The sequence below is a fragment of the Pholcus phalangioides genome, unplaced genomic scaffold (genome assembly GCF_987345545.1).
Source record: "Pholcus phalangioides strain wild (caught in Gottingen) unplaced genomic scaffold, Ppha-v1.0 ptg000008l_1, whole genome shotgun sequence".
NCBI classification, from domain to species: domain Eukaryota; kingdom Metazoa; phylum Arthropoda; class Arachnida; order Araneae; family Pholcidae; genus Pholcus; species Pholcus phalangioides.
Genome location: NW_028301601.1, coordinates 30,618,063 through 30,639,877, shown reverse-complemented (window position 1 = coordinate 30,639,877; position 21,815 = coordinate 30,618,063). Strand labels below are relative to the sequence as shown.

At 35.6% G+C, this 21,815-nt stretch overlaps 1 protein-coding gene across 1 annotated transcript in view; it reads left to right on the top strand.

The window, feature by feature from the left end:
- LOC149084183 (neural cell adhesion molecule 2-like) overlaps positions 1-21,815 on the top strand; it is a 341,669-nt gene that overhangs the window by 206,943 nt on the left and 112,911 nt on the right. Inside the window, exons 3-5 of the mRNA XM_089234530.1 lie at positions 4,586-4,696; positions 12,407-12,610; positions 17,905-18,201. Of these exons, the coding sequence (XP_089090656.1) occupies positions 4,586-4,696; positions 12,407-12,610; positions 17,905-18,201 (612 nt within the window). The remainder of the gene's footprint in view (positions 1-4,585; positions 4,697-12,406; positions 12,611-17,904; positions 18,202-21,815) is intronic.

The following is a 21,815-nucleotide window of genomic DNA, read 5'->3' as shown; positions in this document are numbered from 1 at the left end:
ATGAAGTTGTCATGAGAAGAATTTTCCAGGAATGCTAGTATGCTTTCTTGTTACAAATCGGGTTTTTTTTTTTGTTTTTTTTTGGAATCATTTTCCTTTGGCGCCAGATGATTTTGTAGATTGCAAAAGTCGAGAAAAAGACACTAAACGGGTATAGTTTGCGTATGTAACTAAAAATCAGACGTTAAGACGTATATAATCGGGCGGACTCGTCATCTTCCATCTTCGAGTGGCAAAACTAGAGCTTTGTGTCCAAATTGACGTCTAATCGTTAAAAAAAATTGGTTGTAGCTATAATACTAACGTCACACCTCGCTTAAAGATGCCGGATAATCACCCAGCTGTGTCAAAAAGAACCACCTTTTAACTTATAGAACAAAATCGACGGATGCCATGTGACACGACGCACATGAAAGTCCACACATACCCGTTCTCAGAGGATTACATAGCAGAGAAAATTTCACCAAACAGACACAAACACACACCAGCATCGCACGACTAGTTTGGGATATTTCAAGGTGACATGTTCCAATTGACAAATCGGAATCTGTATGTTTCATCAATATACTGTTTAAATTTTGTGCGAAAACTCCCTAGCATAAAAAATGGTACCCTGATGATCACTAGGAGTGAAAAAACACCATTTAATCCGGAAAGATGCGACTTATAACAAGTCATACCGAATAAAAAGAAAAGCGCAACGTAAGATAAAACGTTCCCGATAAATTCTTATTAAAACTTGTAAAGTTAAGGGTCAAATCAAGGTCCATGTGCATCCAATACCCAATAGCGTGCTAGCCATGACAAAAAAAAACACTCACACACACACACACAAATAAATAAAAGATTCTTTAGATGAAGAACAATCATGAATCATAGGATGTAATCGGATACAGAATCCGCTTTTTTCCCGGATTGTTTCATCGAATTTCCGTTGAAGCTCAAAGTCCTGGATATCCAACTATGAGAGAAATCTAATACAAAGAAAAAACGATTTATTCTGGACAAATGGTCTTTGAGTGCCATGAAGAGAGAGAGGACGTGGTACGTTGAACATGATAATAATAAAAAAAATATAATAATAATAAAGAAATATATTTTTTTTTCTTCTTCTTCTTCTTCAGGGCATCTACCTTTAGAGGTCAAAACCATATTTCAAAAGAGTTTTCTGACATTTTATTGCTCAAAACATATTGTCACCTGTTACAAATGGAAAACATTGCGTTCGTCTTATCCTCTGGACGATTCATTTTTCATTTAACCTCCACCTCTCACACCCTGTGGACGAAACGGATCGTGCACAAAACCAACACAGGACGATCGATGATAGTAGGAGAAGAAGAGACGGCTTTTAAATAATAAATTAGCTGTTGGCTATAATTAGTCTCATAAGACCCATTTGTCATTTCAAGAAGAACAACACTGACATAGACATGACGGGATTTTTATTAGCTTTTATGAAATTTCGTGGGCAATTGTTATTATTATTACATATAACACGATTGGAAAAAGATGTGTCTAAAGGATCCTTAATCATGGATATAGTTTTTATACTACGCTATCGTTGATCAATAATGTTATTTGGTGGAAATGTATCATTCCAGTTATCATTTCTGTTCTTCAGCCCTGATTTAATTCAGGTGGGGAGAACTAAAAATATATATAAAAATACTTTATATCTAGACGGAAGAGGGGATATCATAGTTATATCTGTAGTTCTATTATATATCCAGAAACCAGATTGGACTTCAAAAACCCCTTAGAATATAGAGAGAATGTAGTAAGAAAGAATATTTCGTTGTATATAGAAACGAAAAAATAATTCCTCATTTCCTTGTCAGTGTCATGGTCGCTGAAAAGTATTTCGTCACTTGCTTTATCATAGCATTTGAGAAATTTTTCGTCTACACCGTTTTTGGCAGCCAAAATGTCCTTTCGACGGTTCATTGCATCTTTATAGGGACCACAAATAGATTCTGAATACTTTAATTAATACAGAACTCGAATTCGAACTTCTACGAACTTCCCTTGAGTTTTCTTTCCTATTTAATGTTCTAATTCCTTGTTTTATTTTGAATTTTTCGGATAATTCGAAGTTGGAAAAGAAAAAACATGATTTTTGTGTGAGCAAATTTGGTTTGGAAAAATTCTACAAGAAGTCAGACTTTGCTTTCCCGCGAGAAAGTTGTAAAACAACAACTCTTTAAAAACAAATTAAAGTGTAACAATTTCGTTTCTCTCTACTCGATTTTGATAATTTAATGTACATTTTGTTCATCAGGAGTGCATCCAGAATCCGTACCACTTGATACCGATTATGTTGTTCAACCTATGGATCGTGGTAAACCATCTAAGTCTGAATCTTTCTATCGTCATTAAGACTATGCAAAGTACCGAACGTACAAATTGTAATACGTTAATGAAAGCATATTTCCTTGATAAGCATAAGAATCATTAACAAAATTTGGGAAAGTTTCAGTCCGGGTGATCATGGGCTGTTTCCCGTAAATTAGGTCTTCAAGAATGGTCAAGAAATTCTGCAGTGAAGTTGATTCCAGAAGAGTGAAAGAACTAATGTAACAGCTAAGAAAAATTATTAATATTGTAAATTATTAAAATTTATAGGAAACAGTTCTGTAATGGATAATAAAATTTTAATGATTAATGATTATTATCATACGTGAATATCGATGATTAAGTCGCAATGCGTAGTCATTTTACGGATCCAGGATAAATTAACTGGGTAATTCGAAAATTCTTTTGAAAATTCGAAAAAACATCTTTTGATCAATATTATACATAGTTCAAAAGTTGAGACATGTCGCTTGAATATCATTCTTAATTTGGCGTCCACTAGCATGCAACACGAATTGAAATATTAACAAATCTATGATGCAATAATGTTTAATAATCTAGGAACAATCCCCAAACTGCAAGCTTGACTAAAAATTTCTGAAGCTGATTTCCACAAATTTCGACCCTTTGCAATGATTTAAGCGAACAGAACTTAATGCAAATACGTTTCTTAAGCTTCTCATTGAAAGAAAAAATCACCAAAAAGAAATTGACAACAAAAAAAAAGGAATATGGGATCAATTTCATAAACGTCACGTACTTGATCATTCGACAAGTGCGTTGAATGGTCAGTTCATACGGAGGATAATCATTCACACATTTTCACTTACCGTTCAATTGGGGTAAAACAACAGTAAATTACCCAATAACGGTAGATCACAGTTATGTCAGTAGAAGTCACATGCACAAACTTATAAGTAAAAATACACTGAAATACGAAGGCATCGACAGCTGGCTGATGCGAAGATGAATTCAGGAGTAAAAATTCAACTGCTTCCGCACGGAAATGAACTCGCATCTTATGACTTACCGGGTGAGCGTACCAGACCACTACGCTATAAAGGCAACGAATCCTCTTTTCTCAGAGCTCGTGTGCGCTGGACAGAAGCGTACATGGACAGTCACACCTAATACATGCCAATGCTGGCATTGCTGACACTGCCACTAGATGGCAAAAATTCAACTGCCTCTACAGGAGAGTTGAATTTTCTGTCCTGAGTTCATCTTCGCATCAGCTGCCAGTCGAAACGTTTGTACGAATAGCGGAGTAACATTTTCTTCGGATACACAGAAATAGCATCCACAGTTACATCCAGGAAAAAAAGTTACCGTTACGCGAAGTCCCTTCACATACTAATATTATTTTTGCCTCATTTAAAAGGACGATAAGGAATTGGGAATAAATATTGAAAATTATATAAATTAATACATTGAACCTCCCTTTCGAATATCGCAATATGAACAAAAAGGACCTTTCAGCACACCCAGTTCAAATCTTGTCAGCAGCGTTAATAATTGTTATCTATTCCCGGATTCGCGTTACACGGGAGAAGCACGACGTGTGTCGTGTATGTTGCCTGTTATATCTCGGAAAATCCGCCTATTATTAAAATAATCGCATTTCGCAGAGGAGGAACGCCTCCGCGCGCGACCCGCATTTACATTTTACATCGCTCCGGTTACTTCTCTCGGGAACATAAGGAACTGATTAAACAGCCTTAGTTCTATATTGGCAGCTGTTTCCCCTAGAAAATCCTTTCTCTCACTCTCACGCACACGTTCCCAAGTGGTGATGTTACTTAAGTCGGCTTTATGCACGTCATCGAAGTCATTATCACTGTCATCGGTATCTACATAGGTAAGAGGTTCTTATGCAGCAATACATTGTGATTTCACTGACTGTGTGTGTGTGTGTGGACGCATGAATGTGGGATAATGGAAAATATGGCGTAACGTATATATACGCAATATCAGAAAATGGTTTCGGAGATTGACTATTCTCCAGGGTATCAGTGAATGTATGTCTGTCTTCTGCGTAAAGATTAAAAGCCATTTCCGATCGAATTTCTTCGTGACATCATATTTTGAGAGCACTCTAAATTGATCAAAGCTAATGAGAGAGAATAATCGTCTTTCTATAATGTGTAGCTACTTCATTAAAAAAAATTTTTATTCACAGTTGATTATTGTACTGGGAATGTAAGATGGTTTATTTTAATGTTTGTTGTAGTTCCTCCGAGTACGCCTATCATTAAGGACTACAACGGAGAAGTTCTCACTGGTTTGATTGGACCATACAACGAAGGTGAATCCTTACATCTCATCTGTGAAACACAAGGAGGTAGGTATTGTAAATAAAGGTGTTCTCTTCTCATTTGCGTGTCTTCATGACTTAGCAAATAAGAAGTCAGCTTTCTTTAAAAAGAACAAGTTAAAATTAATATTTTTTAAGCCGGGATGACGCGCGCCCTAAGTAGGGACACAGATGCTCGCGTGGAGTACTGGCGTACCCCAGCTGCATTTTTAAGATTTAATTCCCTTTCCATATGCTATCCATATAAATAAATATTTGCGAAGATGAATCCAGAAATAAAAATTCAACGGCTCCTGCGCGAAAACGAACCCAACATCCTCGCACTCACCGGGTGAGCGCACCAGACCACTACGCTACAAAGGAAACGAATACTCTTTTCTTAGAGCTCGTATGCGCTGGCGGGAGCGTATATAGACAGTCAGACGTAACTCTGGCCAATGCTCGCATTGCTGACACTGCCACCGGATGGCGAAAATTCACCTACCTCTGCAGTGAAGTTAAAATTTCTGTCCTGAGTTCATCTTCGCATCAGCCACCAGTCGAAACCTTAATACGAATAGTAGAGTGACATTACCTTCGGATACACAGAAATAGCGCCCACAGTTACATCCAGAAAAAAATATTACCGTTACGCGAAGTCCCTTCACATACCTTCACATACTATCGCAATGCAAACAAAAAGGATCTTTCAGCACCCCCAGATGAAAACCCGCTTTTTCATCAGTCTTGTCAGCAGCGTTAATAATTGTTATCTATTCCCGGAATCGCGTTACACGGGAGAAGCACGACGTGTGCCGTGTATGTTGTCTGTTATATCTTGGAAAAAATCAACCTATTATTAAAATAATCGCTTTTTCAGAGGTGAAACGCGTTTCAAATTTTTTTCAACAAATCAAGTTTTTCTTCATAGCTTAAGCCTCACGTGTGTAATCAAGAGCGTTAATTTTATCTGCACTTCCCTCGACGAAGCCAATGTCCCTCTGTAAGTTATGGTCTCAAAAACCTGACAGTATACTCCAATCCAGGACGAACTACGCCCGAAAAAGTGGAAGGATCACTTGAGGAGAACGCGAAGAGACCTTTTTGAGATCGAAACCGAACATTCCAGTCGATTTTTTGACCATCGCTGGACAATGTTCAGAAAACCCGAGACGCTCCTCAATAAGAATACCCTACTTGTATCCGGATTAATAAACATCATTCAACTCGTAAGTGAAACGTGGGTTGTTCGAACCAAAATGAGCGACTATGCACTTGTCGATGCTGAAATCCTGTTAAGTATATATTGTTCATGAAAATCCACCGTTTTGCACATTTATTTAACTCAAACACTAATGTTCGCGTAACTACCGAAAATGGCTCACTAAAATACTAGCAATAGAAACTAGGTTGCTTAACGCACTAGTATCCTGATAAATCCACAAAAAACTCAGCTACTGATGTGTATTACCATTGAAATTTCTATTTTATCTCAAAAACTAGAGCCAATCTCACAAAACCTCAATGCCAGATTCGGAGTCAGCACCCCCAAAATCATTCTAAAATCACTGAAATATGCTTGAGAACAAAATCAGTGCTGAGCAGTGTAAAATAACCAAAGTTCCTGACCAATATATTTTGAGGACAACATAATCAACATTGGTAAGTTGTCCGGGCTAAAGCATTTTGAGGCATGCAATGTAAAAGATGTTGCAACCATCTCTTTTGAACCCTTGTACAGGCCGCAATTATTTTCATTATCCTGCATTGAAATTATGATAGCAGAAATCACACTGAAATGCCTAAAAAGACATCTTTTTTATGTATAGGCCATCGCTCCATTTTCAGCAGGTGCAAAGCAAGGGGAGTTACAGAAAAGTGATCAAAATTCAGAAATCAGCTTTACAAAATATCATACATTTGTTAAAGTTCTCGAGGCGAAATATCTCGTCTCATTGCCAGTTAATAAAATAAAATTGTCATTTTTTCAGCCCTTAAAATTCATAATCATATGATGGACGTAGTTTCCTGTGAAATGCTTTTTCTGATGATATGCCAAAAAAAATGTTATTTTGCCCCCCCCCCCTGCATCAGAATTCTGCTCAAATCAAAAGGAGTTTAGTCTGGAGACCGAGATGGCCATAATAACAGTCCATCTCGTTTGACCTATCGGCTAGGGAATTCCAAACACTAATAATGCCGCTTTTAACGTGTTATGCCGAATTTTTCATGATGCGTATTTTAGGGTAAGCCCCTTTTTTTTAATGACAGTTTATTTTCCATTATACGTTTTAAAACAAATCAAAACCACTTGCTTGTACAATATATTTAATTATTTTTGCAATTAAAAAGTTAATAAGTAAAAATAAACATTATTTGCTGTATATAATGAAAATTTTGATTTATAGAAATTATTTCCTTTCATAAAATTTTTATGTACTTCATTGTCATGTTCATCCATCAATGTCCAATATAAATTTTGAACTGAATTGAAACGAACCGGCGAATCAGTTTCAGTTCAAGATTTATAATTTAAACTCTAACGTGTCTCTTGTCTGTGTTGCCAAATCATCGTGATGACAGGTTCGAAGCCTTTTTGCTCTCAGTGGAGATCTGTTGAAGGTGATTTCCAATTCTCCGAGGCACCACTGAAAACTGGTCTTTCAATTGAAAAACATTCTCCGCATAGTACAGACTGGCATTCAACACAAACTTCAATAACATGAAAATTTGGACATTTGTCATTTTGACTTCAAAATATTCAAGACAGATGGAAGTACGAGCATTACACAAAAACAAGCATAACTTTGACTATGTAGATACGTTAGAGAAACTCCCACAATGCGTTCCTGCGTTTACCATTTCCGTAGAGCAGTGGTTCCTAAATAGTTTTATGGTGGACGGCTTCCCCCCCCCCCAGGGATGGGGGATTACCTATGGACCGTTACGTTTAGTCGTGGACCTCCAAAACAATCTTTCTGTCTGCCGCAGACCCCCCCCCCCCATTTATAGCAGCAAAAACTACAGCTATTTAACAGCGAGAATGTTCTCAAACAATGGAAGAGATTCTATCCAGCACTAGTAAATGTGATAGGATGGCAATGCTATCTACTGGACTGCATAAAAACTAAAACAACGTATCATGCTCTTAAGAGATGTCACCATAAATACAATTTTTGTAAATCTAATACAAATTTTTTCGCGTTAATTTAATTAGAACTTTTTTTAAGTAATTTATTTTTATTATTTATTTTATTCAACTTAGCATAATTTTTTTTTCTATATTATTATGCAATAGGGCTACTGAATAAAAAAATCCGTGGACCCCTGGGTGATTTTAGACACCTTAATTGGGAACGGCTGTCCTTGAAGGATGTACACGTACGATACGGCTGGTAGTAGAGAATATAATTTTATATCATCCTTTATAATTTTCTGCCTTAACGAGCTTCAATCATCCGAATATCAGCTTCATCCAGCATGGAATCTAAAAGGCATGAATGCCCTTGCACTGGGCATGAAAATTTTTATGCATGAATTTTATACATTCTGTCTTAAAAATAGTCAGTGCTACGGAAAGTATAGCACACTCAATAATAGGGCTTATACGACATGCAAGATGAAAAGAGCACCATATAATATGATCTAATTCATTTAGTACTGTGCACCACCCAAGGTTCCAATTGTCAATTTTAGCCCTTTTCCCCGATGAGGGGCTGGGTTGTGTCGGTGGCTTTTATTATGCATATGCAAATGTATTACATACACGAATATAAGACACATTTAATAAAAGTTAAAAATGTACAATATTAAATTCACAAGTCTATGGCTTTGTAGCTCTAATGAGTCCTTTGTTGTTTGCCGTGGCCACGCCAGATCCGGGATCACGTCTGCTCTTCTCGGCTTGGTGGCCCTTCGTGTCACTGTGGCCAGTAAAGGTGCTGGGCTACATCTCCCCTGTCTGCTTGGAGGCTCTAATGAGCCCTATGCCGTTTCCAGCCCAAGTCTCACGTCTACTCTTCTCGGATTGGTGGCTCGCGTGAGTCCTACTGGTCGCTGAGGCCACATAAGACACCCATAAAACTTTTTTTCCCACCATATATTATTTCTGGCACAATTTATTTAATTAATACGACTTAACGACTCTTGATAACCCATTAGAGGTAAATTAATTAGCTGTCGGTTCATTTTCCCCTCATGTTAAACATCTTGTCGCGAAAACGTTTTTTAAAAAAGGGCAAGACAAACACATACACGTTGAAAAGTTTTCCCTCAACTCCATTCTAAATAATTATTCAGCAATATTCTAACTAAATATCATACTTAAACATTTGGTTCGTTAGCGAAACTAGTCTCTGTGCTCTCAGCCATGCCTCTCTCTCTCTCTCTCTGTATTCTCTATATTCTCTTTAAAGTCCTCTCTGCCTTTTCCTCAGGAGGCCCGATTCCGAAATTTTTGATGGATTACCTGTCATTTCCAACGGTAGTGGGAAAAGAAATTTATTAAACTCATTACTTCACCTGCCAACCTGAATTTTCCACAGAAAGAGAGAGAGAAATTTCGTTTAACTGGATAAAATTCTGCTTGGATTCAGCTCGAATTCGAAAGCCTCACCTCCTTGTGAGCTAAAAAGACTCAATCGGAGTCGGAGACAGGAATTTAATTAAAAGTAAAGATGATTAAATCTGCATTTCATGAATGATTTAAACTCTCTATATTTATATACATGCAGTGTATAAAATTGAAAGGACATAAGAGGGGGGAAAAAACGAGACGAAATTATCGTTTTAATGTACGTATTTAGGGGAAATAACGATTAAATTTGGGGAAAAAGAGTAAAGTTAATTAGCTCCAGCAAACATTCTTTTATACGTATACTTTAATTTTAAATAAGAACCACCAAATTAGCTGATCAAGTCGTTTCTCTCCCCCCCCCCCCGTTGCTCAAATTATAGTTGATGTTGGATTTTTTTTTGAATGAGAAAATTTGAAAGAGAAATAAATTAATTTCGTCTCAGAAATTTCTAATCGATATTTATTCCAATAGGAAATTTATTTACTGAGTCATTTAAATGCGTGCGATGTGATGTTGTTTTCTCGTTTTTATTTTAAATATAATTAATAGGACAGGCATTAAGTCCAACGAAGTGGCTAGTAATTAAAAAATGGTCGTTTTATTTTCACCTTAGTTATTATACAGGGTGCATAGGTAACAGGGTTTATAATGTTTTACTGTCGAACTCTTGATTCTAGATGCATAATTCCAATTAAAAAAAGGTATCAAAACAACGTGTAGTACTCAGATACGTCATTCATGCTGTAAGGGTTTGTATAGTTGTTAAAATAAAAATATTTCAACTTTTTATACGGTTACCTTGTGATCAACAACCAAATCACAAAGTTGTTGTTCTGTCTATCCTGCTGCCAACAACCAAAAAAAAAATTAGTGCCATATTCGAATTCGCAAAACGGAGGAAAATTGCAAGAAAAAGCACCTTCAAAAGCGGGTGAAACACCACAGTGAAACCAAAATCACCATGAAAAATAGACGAAAACTACTGACCATGAAAAGTATCTACTGTCAGAGTTTTCAATCTCTCATACAACCTGGGCCAAAAAAAATATCCGTGAGGCCCAAGGGCTAACAAGTCCTACTGCGGTTTATGGAATCACATAGTAATGTTCTAGCGAGTGGGTACAGCGGACAACGGGGCGCAGTTCTTCGAGTCAAACGAGAAGCCGTATATTATTTTAAAACTTTATTTGTCCTGAAAATATTTTTTTCACCGAATATGGATTTCAATCAATTCTGAAATCATTTTCCATCAAATATCAATTATTTCAATATTTCAATCAATGCTGAAATCATTTAATGTGCGAGTCTTAATTAATTTTTAATGAATTTCTTCCAGTAATTCCGGAAATAATTTATGTTGTTTCTTAAAATATTTCTTTAAATAGTCTGGAAAATATTTTTTTATGAATCTGCCGCTGTGGTGGTCGAGTGGTTATAGTGACGGACTCGCGATGCGAGGATCCGGGTTCGAACCCCACAGTGGTGGTCGGCTGAAGTTGGTTTTCTGTGGTTCCCAACTTCAAGGCGCAAATGCGAGCCGATCTCCCCGTTAAAAAGTCTCGCCACAGAGAGCAACAGTCCTACAACGAAAAATCATTCAATCATAACACTTCACTCATAGTTTGAAAAACTGGTGGCAGATGGCAGCACTACACATAACAAGCATTACAGAGAAACAAAAAACTCCATGCCAGGTTTCACTACACGTACACGCACATTCCCGCATGTACCGATTCGTTGGGGGGTTGTGGGCGGGGTGCATGTGTGGTATAGCAGTAGTAGGTAGGGTAAAAAATGGCTCGGGGATCCATGATGTTCTTAAGTCAGCCACCTCGTTGGGCAATTTGCCTGTTGTGGTGTTGTATTTGTATTTGTATTTGGAATTATGAATCTTCAATGACTTCGAGATAAACCTCGTCTAATAATTCTAAATGAAGTGATTTCTTCCAGTAATTAATAAATTATTTCTCATTAGTTCTGAAATTAATTCTTTCCTCAGTTCTGAAATTAATTCTCTCATCAGTTCTGAAATTAATTCTCTTATTAATTCTGAACATTATTCTCTCGTTAATTCTGAAATTAATTCTCACGTCAGTTGTGAAATGAATTCTCGCATTAATTTTAAAATGAATTCTCGCATTAATTTTAAAATCAATCCCTAAAGCAGTTCTGATATGTTTTGGAAATTAAATTTGAAATTACATCTTTCATTTACAGTAGAATTATATGCCCTCACATCGTACAAGTTCCAAGTATTATACCACATACACTAATAATCATTTTTATCATGAATTCATTTCTATTACAGCACCGTTCTCATCTAACAGACAAAATATTTAGTATCGACGATACGTTGTCATTTTATTGTTAATCTGCATCAGTTCTTTATGACTTCTATTCCATTTCTGCTATAGAATAATTTAATTACAATAATAAATAAATTTATTCTTTTAATATATTTTTATTTAATAACTATTGTAATTCAATTTATTTCGATATTCATTCGAAAAATTTTCCAATTCGGCAGAGAAATATATAAAACTAAATCTCTAGTGAAGAATTAAGATATTTCGGTAAGAAAAAAGAAAGGCCGAATTAAAGGAATAAGTAAACAGAAACGTCAATCCAAATAATAAAAAAAAATATATATTATTTACCAATCACGTGAAAAAATTGATTGAGAAATCTCTAAAAAATAAGTTTAGCACGAAAATATTTTCCCTTTGATGAAAGCAGTTCTTTTCTTTCGAAAGATAGAAGTAAAAAATTCTTCATTCTTTTACTTCCCATCAGTTCTAATTAGTATATTTGCTCTGAAAGTGTACATTGTATTCCAGTCATAAATTTTTTATCGACTTCAGGAAAGGTAATTGGATTTGCTGAGAAATTAAAATTGCAGTCTTTTATAGAGAATTTACTAAATTTAAAAAAAAAGTATATATTGTATAAATGATAAAATGCCTTTTTTCGGCACAAGAGTAAAATGAGATATAACTTTTACTGCTGCAAGATAATTAGAATTCCTTGAATGAAATCATTCTATCAGTAATTTTCTTTTACTCCGTGTCCAACATGTTAGTTTTATTTCTTCTATTTAGTGTTCTTAGAATAGATGAAATTTTAATTTATCTCTTTGTGGGATCTGTTTTATTTTATTTTGTTGTTCTTTCTCGTATTTAAGGTAAGCCCGAGCCAACTCTAACATGGTGGAAAGGTAAGAAAATAGTGGACGACACGTACGAAGAGACATCACCGGGAATAATACGGAACGAGCTGACACTGACCAAACTCCAGAGGAAAGACCTTTTCGCTTTGGTGACATGTCGAGCTGCGAATAATAAGATATCTCCACCCGTTGAATCATCTGTGAAATTAGATATGAATTGTAAGTCTGAATAACTTTCAAAGTCGTTCATCACGCTGCTCAACACTGATTTTGTTCTCGAAGATGATTTTAGGATGATTCTGGGGGTTGCTGATTCCAAACCGGGTGTTGGTTTTTTTCAGTTGGGCTCTACTTTCTGAGATGAAAAAAAAATTTCAATCGTAATGCAAAAAATCAGCATACAAATCACATTGAAACTGTGCGTTATGAATAAATATAAGATATTTCGTTGATTTTAGAGCCTAAAATCATTATAATGACAGAGGTATGGTATGCATTTATAATTTGATAAAATATAAATTCCAAAATCTTTGGATTTGAGCTATTTCCCAAAATATTAAATCGTTTTGTAAAAAAACCTGATGTAATTGAAAAAAAATGGATTGAAGTTTTGGAATTAACCCTCAAAATAATATAAAAATGAGTTATATCTAAACTAATAAAGCTTTAAATAAATTCTTTTGTAAACCCGTGTTATCTATAATGAGCAGAGCCATTAAATTCAGACAAAATGCCATAAATGCTTATTTTTTTGCCTATTTTCAAACTTTTCTTGTAAAAATGTCTTTTATGAATTTTTCATGCCATAAATGCATATTTAAGTATATTTTTAAGTTTATTCGTGAATTCCAGTAGCCATGTTCTGGAGCACTTGGATATTTTGGGCATGGCGATTTTAAAAAGAGCAATTCTTTCGAAGTTTTCAAACTCACATAGCATTAATTATTATCAAAAATAAAAGTCTTTAAATAAGCCTGAAAGATAAGGGACCTTCCAGCCTAATTTAGAGTAAGTGCCTGAGCGATAGAAAATTTAGTGTTGTCATACATTAACTTTGCTTTGTGGCCGGATGATGTCAGACGTGAACATTTTTCTTTCAGGCAAACGCAGCCCATGCATGAAGAAAAATTTAGAAGTTTTTTTCTCCTAGGCTTCACATAACACGTCTTGCTGACGCATTGGAATGTATTGTATATGTATAGCTGACCGATGACTGTGCAAAGGTCATCAGTTGTTGCCATGGCTCACACAGGATAGGGTAGGAGCCGACAGAGCTCTGGTCCTGGGAGCCCATGTTGTTTTGATTGTTTTTTACTCCATAAATACACTGCACACACAAAAAACCATGGCCATATTTAGTTTAGATGCATGTTCAGGATTCAATTAAATTGACCGGAGCCGCCCTCAGAGGTGTGGCATTTCCTGCCACACTGGGTCTCGTGCTTGAAGAAGTCCTGCATGCGTGATAATGCTATAAATGAAAGAATTTTTTTTTAAAAACAGCAATACAAAGTAGCTGTGCTTCAACTGCAGAAATGACGATGAATATTCCACACAGTACAATAAAATGAATGATAATTGTTCGTAGCTCGAAGGAAACCCACGATTATTTTCTCTACGGGCTCCGCGCCTGGTGATGGTTGACTTAATCTTGAGGGACCACAAACATTTTATTTTTTTCATGAAATTAATTCATAATACCGTCCAAGCCGCTTAATACGATCAGATTTGGACTTGGGGTTTCTGATAATAATTCCGGAATGATAACCTATCTGGAAAAAGTCCCGTTTACAAGTTCGGTTACCACGGTAAACGGGACAAGTGTTTCTCTTTTCATATAATCGGTAGCAAAATGTTCAATCGTTCCTTTTTTTTAAATTCAAGAATGGGGCTTTCCATTTTTGCTTTTAAACAAAAATGCAGCGATTTTTTTTTTTTTTTTTTTTGTTCAGCCATTGCGATACGTTAGGATGAAACTGTGTAATATGTATTACGAATGACGGTACTTTTCATAATGGGCCCAATACGCTCTATACATTTCCTTGAGAAAATCTCTCGGAAACAGAAATTCGAATCTGGGCAGCTGAAAGAAACTGATCAAGAAATGGAAATAACATTTTTTTTTTTTATTGTCATGCATTTGCCTTCACATAGGAAGGCTTCACACGTACATGGACAGCAGCGAATACGATTTCGACATTAAGTAGGGAATTGTTTGTCAACAAAAGGGCGTGAAGAAGAACACCTTCTGAACAGCCTCCTACATAGTCTTGCAGCGTGATAGCGGTAACTTACAGGGAGAAAAATAAGTTCGATTAAACCTTAACTTCGGAATGCAAAAAACAACTTTCGTCTGAAAAATATAACATTATCCGAAGTCCCGATAACTATAAACGAAATTTTTCCCATGTTGGGATATTGGTCTGTTCCGTTTTTTGCAAAATTGAAAGCAGTACCCCGAATGATAGCATTATCCGCGATTATAAATAAAAATCGGCGTCAACTGTATAACTGCATTATCACCTAAGTTAAGCTGAAATTGAAGCATAAGACGGAGTAAGTGCAATCATTTTTTCCAGCCTTTTTAAGTGTTCAGACCCTTAATATCTTATCTTCTAGTTATTGTTTCTTTCTTCCATATAAATGTCTTTTTTTCAGTGTCTATTTTAAGAACTCTTTTAGTGCCTGCCGTTTTACCTGCCTATTTCGACCATTTTAGTGCCTTCCGGGCTTCAACGATAAGTTTATCAAATTTACCGAAACGATACGAAATTTTGTGTGCATAACAGGTTATTATGCATAATAACTAGAGCCCGGATTACATGCAAAGGATGTTCTTTTTCCAGCATTAATGCATATAAATGCATAAAATCAAAGAAGCTTCTGAATAAGTGCATATTTGTGAATGTTTATTGAAGCTCAATCACTTTTTCATAGTTTTTCAAATAAATATTACCCATAATATTTTCATAACATCAGGTTGTTTTTCCCGCAGGTAGGATTTTTTTTTTCAAATATCAACTGCGTTTCAGCGTTAGCGTCAAAAATGTTCAATTCTTTTGGAAATAGTCTCGAAATTATTTTTTACTGTTATTTTGGTCACTGAACAGCCACGACTAACTAGAAATTGATGCTCAAACAAAAAATATTTAGAAGTTATTTCCATATGCAGTATATGCATATGAGAGGAGGTAAATCGATATGCACTAACAAATAGGAAATATGCATTTTAAAAACATATCTGGTTTTTTTTGCACAGTGATTTTTCAACGCATATTTTCTCATTTTTGTACATATTTTCGAATTTTTAACTTTTTTCAAGATTTTTGAAATATAAACACAAAAGACACAAGTGGCAAATTGCCTAAACGAGGTGGCAGAAAAAACATACCCATAAGAAGATATGGATGTGTGTGAAGATAGTATATATTTCGGCATTTTTAAGTGCATATAATCAAGGCTCTAATAATATATATATATATATATATAACCAATTTATCACATTTACCATGACATATACGAACCAAAATAATAATAATAGCTCGAGTTAGTGTATCAAGGTAAGGTATATTCGACAATTTCTAATAAATAATGTTTTTATCCCGCTTTCTTTTCCTTGAGCTGCAAAGTAAAAACCCCGGATGTCCTAAAAGTATTTTTCTTCTAAGTGTTTAGAATCGATTAAAAGAATTCAATGGAATTTCCCCGTCAAAGTAATACTTAAAATATATATATATAAAAAAGAAAGACAAGATCATTCACTGGCAGCAATAAAGCAGCGTTTGGTATAGATAAAGTGGGTGTATGTATAGGAATATCCTATCTATTTGAGATCTGACTTTGAGACAGGAAAAAAAGTTTGGAGAGATGAAAGGCTCTTAGTCGGTATCAAAGGAAATGACTACCTTTCCTTGAAAAGGTCTTAAAAAGTTATCAAAGATGGATAAAATTGGAGACATTAAAAATAAAAAATAAAAAATTGTCATGTTCAAACATTTCCTTTGAACTCCACGTGTTTCTTTTGACATGTACTCATTTCGAGCTCCAAAGTATATCAAATTAGTCATTTGACATGAAGTTTATGCTCATATTTCGTTAGGATGAGTCGGAAGTTTAGCTGTATATCTGGTCATTTGATTTTTTATCCAATGTTTTTTTTTTTCTATTTTTTTAGAAATGTCCGGTGGCCATATGGCCCGTGTTTTACGGGATATTTCCCTAATTCTGGTCGTCCCGATTTTTTTAAAAATCAAATGTCCGTTTTGTTTTTTACGAATCTTACGTGAATTTTCAGTCTCAACCGAAATCATGTATCAAAATTTTCATTATATATAAATTGAATAACGATGATGAACACATGTCCATGTCGCATATACGTCATGCATGTTTTTTAAATGCATTTTAGTACACTGCAATTAACGGTAGCCCGCCCTTATTTCTCGCCCACTGACATTTTTCAGTCACTTCACGTATAATTAGCAATCATTCTCACGTTTGGCAATTTTCATGGTGAAAACCGGCAAACTACCTTTTATTTTCCGTATTTTCGTGATAAAGTATGGTCAGTCTAACTATATGAACTTCCGAGCTTGCTCTCGATATTCTCCCCGAAAGGTATCTTCTGATTTGACTCTTTGGACAAAGATTTTTGACCCACCTGACCCTGACTGAAAGCGGAAACATTGAGCAGTATGACACTATCTGGCAGCAGAATATGTTCCAAGCCAAAGTGATGGCTCTGTAAAACACTTGCTGCCAAGTTTTATAAAGAAGAACTATGCAAATGCAGAATGATAAAATAATTTTCCCTGAAGTTACTGACTACTATTAGTTCCACGCCACATATTGTTACAAAATATCTTTCAAAAAGGTTCTCTTCAGAACTTCATAAAGTTTGAAATGACATGTTCACCCATAGGCTGGATAAGGGGGGTGGTATTTAGTGGTGAATTTACAATTAATGAAAAATGACCAAATCTGTCAAAAAAATTGTAATCTCGACTTCTGAAATATATTTCCTTCAAGATTTATAGACCACTTTTCGTTGTTCGTAAAACGGGATTAGTTCGTAAGCCGAATCGTTTTTTGTTTTTCGTAAACCGAGTCGTTCGCAAAACCGAGATGTTCGTAAACCGAGGGTTGACTGCATCTATCAACGTGATATTAACCTTAATCTATAACATTTCCTAGTGATTTACTTTTCTGATTACTTTTTACTTTCCAATTTGTTCAATCACATGTCATACATGCCACCAAGAATGTTCATTCGCAGATGCTGCAAAACTTTCGAGAAATTCCAATATGAATCATCTCATGCGTATTCAGTTGCTTGGATTACGCATCTCATTCGTACATTGAAACACAATTCAAGAAAATGACCTACAAAGTAATTTTCAGTCTATGAAATGTGTGTGATTTGTTCCGCCTAAGTTATTATCTATATTGAAATCATTTGAATGTTTGTGCGTATCTGAGACATTAGTGCATATATTGCTTACATTCCTTTCTTACAGTTAGGCCAGTTTCAGTTAACGTCCGCGGCAAGCGTCGCCGCCTGTCCGCCAAGAAGACTGTCCAGTTCGTTTGCGACGCGAGGGGGTCACGACCCCCGGCCGAGATAACGTGGCGGAAAGGGAGCACGAAACTGAAGACCCCGAACAACGAGATATCCGCAGATGGCAATGTCACTACAAGCGTACTGTCATTCACGCCTAGCAGTGAGGATAATGGGAAATTCCTCTATTGCCAAGCTGACAACCCCGTCATTCCTGGAAGCGCCGTCGAAGACGGATGGAAATTGGAAGTGCACTGTACGTAACATTTCGTAATTCCAGCGAGAAAAAGTAAAGCCCATGTTCATGTATATACGTATATATATCTTTATACATCATTTTTTTTCTATTTCTCTCCCTTCAGCTTCTCATTTTCTCACCGAAAAATGATTCCTTGGCGCTTCTTTTCTTTTCTATATACATTTCCAGTTATTTTTCTTTTGCTAATAATAACTTGGTTCGTTTACACTTCGAGCCATCGGGGTGATGAAGAAACAAAGCTTTCACCTTGAAGCAACACCTCGGATGATGGATTATTGACCGGACAAAAAAATAAGGAGAATACTTCGAATCATATATAAAAATCTTTTTTTTCCGAAATAATTGTTTTCAACCTATATGTTGTCCGTAAGAAAATACATCGATTTTATTTCAGGTCAATGCATCGAAAACCGATTCCAATTATCAAACTTTATTAATATGGTGAAAATATCTTATTAAGCCTTTGCACTCGAGACGTGACTCTCGGTCACCACTTGATTTGAAGCGGTAGCTCGACTGGTGACTCGATCACCACTCTGATGTGATAATTCGAGCGGTAACGATGTTTATTTGGGCAATATCGCTTCATGAATGTATTCGACAATTACATGCGTATAAAACAACTGCCAATCTTTAATCCTAAATACGTTTTTTTTTTAGATTTATTGTTATATATGCGTCTTCGCGTTAGTTTGAACTCGACAGTCGTAGCAATAGGAATATAAGTTACGGATCCCAATAACCATGGAGTACGATGAAGGAATCAGTTCAAGTGAAGATGGTTCGATTTGTCGTTGATGAAGAAGGAAACTACGTCTACTATGCATAGAAAGTCTACTTGACGATAGAAAGGAGGAAAGCAGTGATGAGGATACCGATGAAGTAAGAGGTGTAAGAAGGCGGAAAATCAGGGTAATAGATAGTGATTGTGAGGCAGAAAATTCAAAACGTATAACGTGCACAGAATCCGAAGAAATACCGCAAAGTATACCATTTGTATCTGGTGAAAGAGCCGCAGGACCGAAAGTAACTTCAAACATAAAAGAACCATTAGATTTCTTCAAGTTATTTTTCATTTATTTATTTGAAGTAAAAAGATATATAATATGTTAAAATATAAAAGTTTTAAAGGTTAAATTGTGTGTGAAATAATTTTAAGTTAGCTGTAAGAAGTTCACCAAATATGCGGAAAATCGTCTCGAGTATGCCCGAGCGAAAAGGGCCTCGAGCGCAAAGGGTTAATACAAGCGAACTGGGCTATTTCGAACTTGGTGAATTCGAATTTTAGGAATGCCCTTTGAGTTCCTTATTCAGTTTATCGTTAAAATTACCCGTTTAATTATGTATTTTTTTCCCCAATGTTTTGGATAATTCTCTGAATTTCCTCCTAGCCAGATCATGGCCCTCCACTACGTCTCAATGAAAAGACACAGTTGAATCCCGTTCAGACGAATACCGTTATAACGGAAATCGCGTTTTAACGAACACTTTTCTAATCCTCCAGATAAGTTTACATAGGAATAAAATGCAAAAACCTGGGATTACTTTACAACGAGATTTCTTTATAACGAAGTGATTTCTCCGGTCTCTTGGAGTTCGTTATGACGGGATTCGACTGTATAAGCAGGTGGGTGAAGAAGACCTGACCGATGCCGGAAGCTGTGCGTGTATGTGTTGTCAGCCTAACGTGAAGTTTTTTTCTGTGTAAAGCTTCTTATAGTGCTTTCATCTATTTCTTTCACGAATTATGAGTGAAGTGTAATGATTAAACAGTTGTATCGGTGTAGGCCTGTTGCGCTCTGCGGCGAGACTTTTCGAAGTGGAGATTGGCTCGCATCATTCAGTGTTCTTTCTTTCAAACCGAGCACAACTAAGGTCTATCGCCATTTTCAATTTAAAACCGAATGAGTTGTGCCTGAAGTGTGAGTGTGTGTGTACGTAACAGCCAGAGTGAGTATATAGTGCTGTGGCTGATTTTTTTAGAGCTGCCATCTAGTTACTTGTCTGATAAAATGTATTGGTATTGGGCATTCACGTCTCTCTAGCCTTATTGCTCGTTTATTTCAGAATAACAATGTAGCTGAGCAACATTTTTAACCATGTCTAAATACTTCTAGTTTAACTCTTAAAAAAAAACGTTGATTTACGAATGCGGACATTAATGAAGCAGGGAATAAAAGTCACGTTGAATATTCTCATGAAGAATACGAAAACGAATCTATAGGAGCTGCTGAAGTCCCCAATCAAACAACGTTTTCATAAGTTACGGACATGTTACAGAAAATAAGGTTGTTGATGCTTAAAAAAAATCGCATGTTTCATTTTCTAAATCAACTTGAAGATTTTGTGCAATATTTAAGAGCATCCAAAAGGAAACAAATAAAAACTACAAATACACAAATGAAATTGCTTTTGTGACCGTTCACGTTTTATACAAACGGTAGCTGCAACGATAAGGATACTGGCATTGTTTAAGTTATATAATTCTGTAAATTTAACAATCCTTAATTTCCAAATAAAGGTATTATTATCCTAAAGAGACAAATTTTTTGGATAATCCTAATTATAGAGAATTTGAAGTTCTTTTCTGTCGAATTTAGCTTTAAATTAACCAAGTACAACTGTATTTGCCATGCCTATATTCGGACCTGAGTATAGCAACGTTTGAACAGCTTAAACTTGCATAATCGTGTTTGATCGGCATAATGCAAAAAAAAAGAAGTGCAAAATTTCCATATCTTATCATTTTAACTTAAATTATAAGATGGTATATCAATTGATCACAAAAAATGCCGAAATATTTTTATATTTTTAATAGCATGATAATTAATTCCTTACTGGTTATCTTAACGTTATACAGGGTAAATCAAAGTGATTGTTCTGATTAAAAATAAAAATAGCTTCACATTAATTTAAACAGTGATATAACAAAATATTTTACACACTTCAAAACAAAATTATGAATTATAATGTTTTTTTACATAATTTATTATAAATCTATATGCGACCATTTGGGGGACAATCAAAAGCCTTGGTATTTTAAAGCCTGTCACATTCTTCTGAGAGCATTCTCAACCCGCGTTTTTTAGGCAAATTTTCGTTAAAAGAGGTCACAAGCGTCAATGTCAGAAGATTTGGATAGATAGCTGTTGAGAACATATTGTTGCCATGTCCATTACAACCAATCCAATAATTCAGAACGTTTCTAAATAACCATCATTTCTACTAAATTTCTAAATTTCATAATCCGAACTGTGAATAAGGTTATTGTCATTTGCGAAATCATTGATTTCCCAGGTATGTATAGAACCTGAAAAAAAATAGTTTACTGGAGTTGAATTAGCACCGAAATTTTTTAATATGCATCTCAGACAGGATCGTCGTTCGAACATTTCCAGAAGGGGACAAAGAAAAAACACACATATATATATATACACTGCTGGCCACCGTAAATGCAACACCCTGAAGGAAGCATGCAAATAATATGAAATTTACAACATGCATTAGCGGAGGTGAGATATGCAAATGATTAGAATTTCAGCGCAGACGCACATCACGCGCGCCTGTGGCGCCACTTCAAAGCGCTATTTAAGGCTTGGAGATTTCGACGA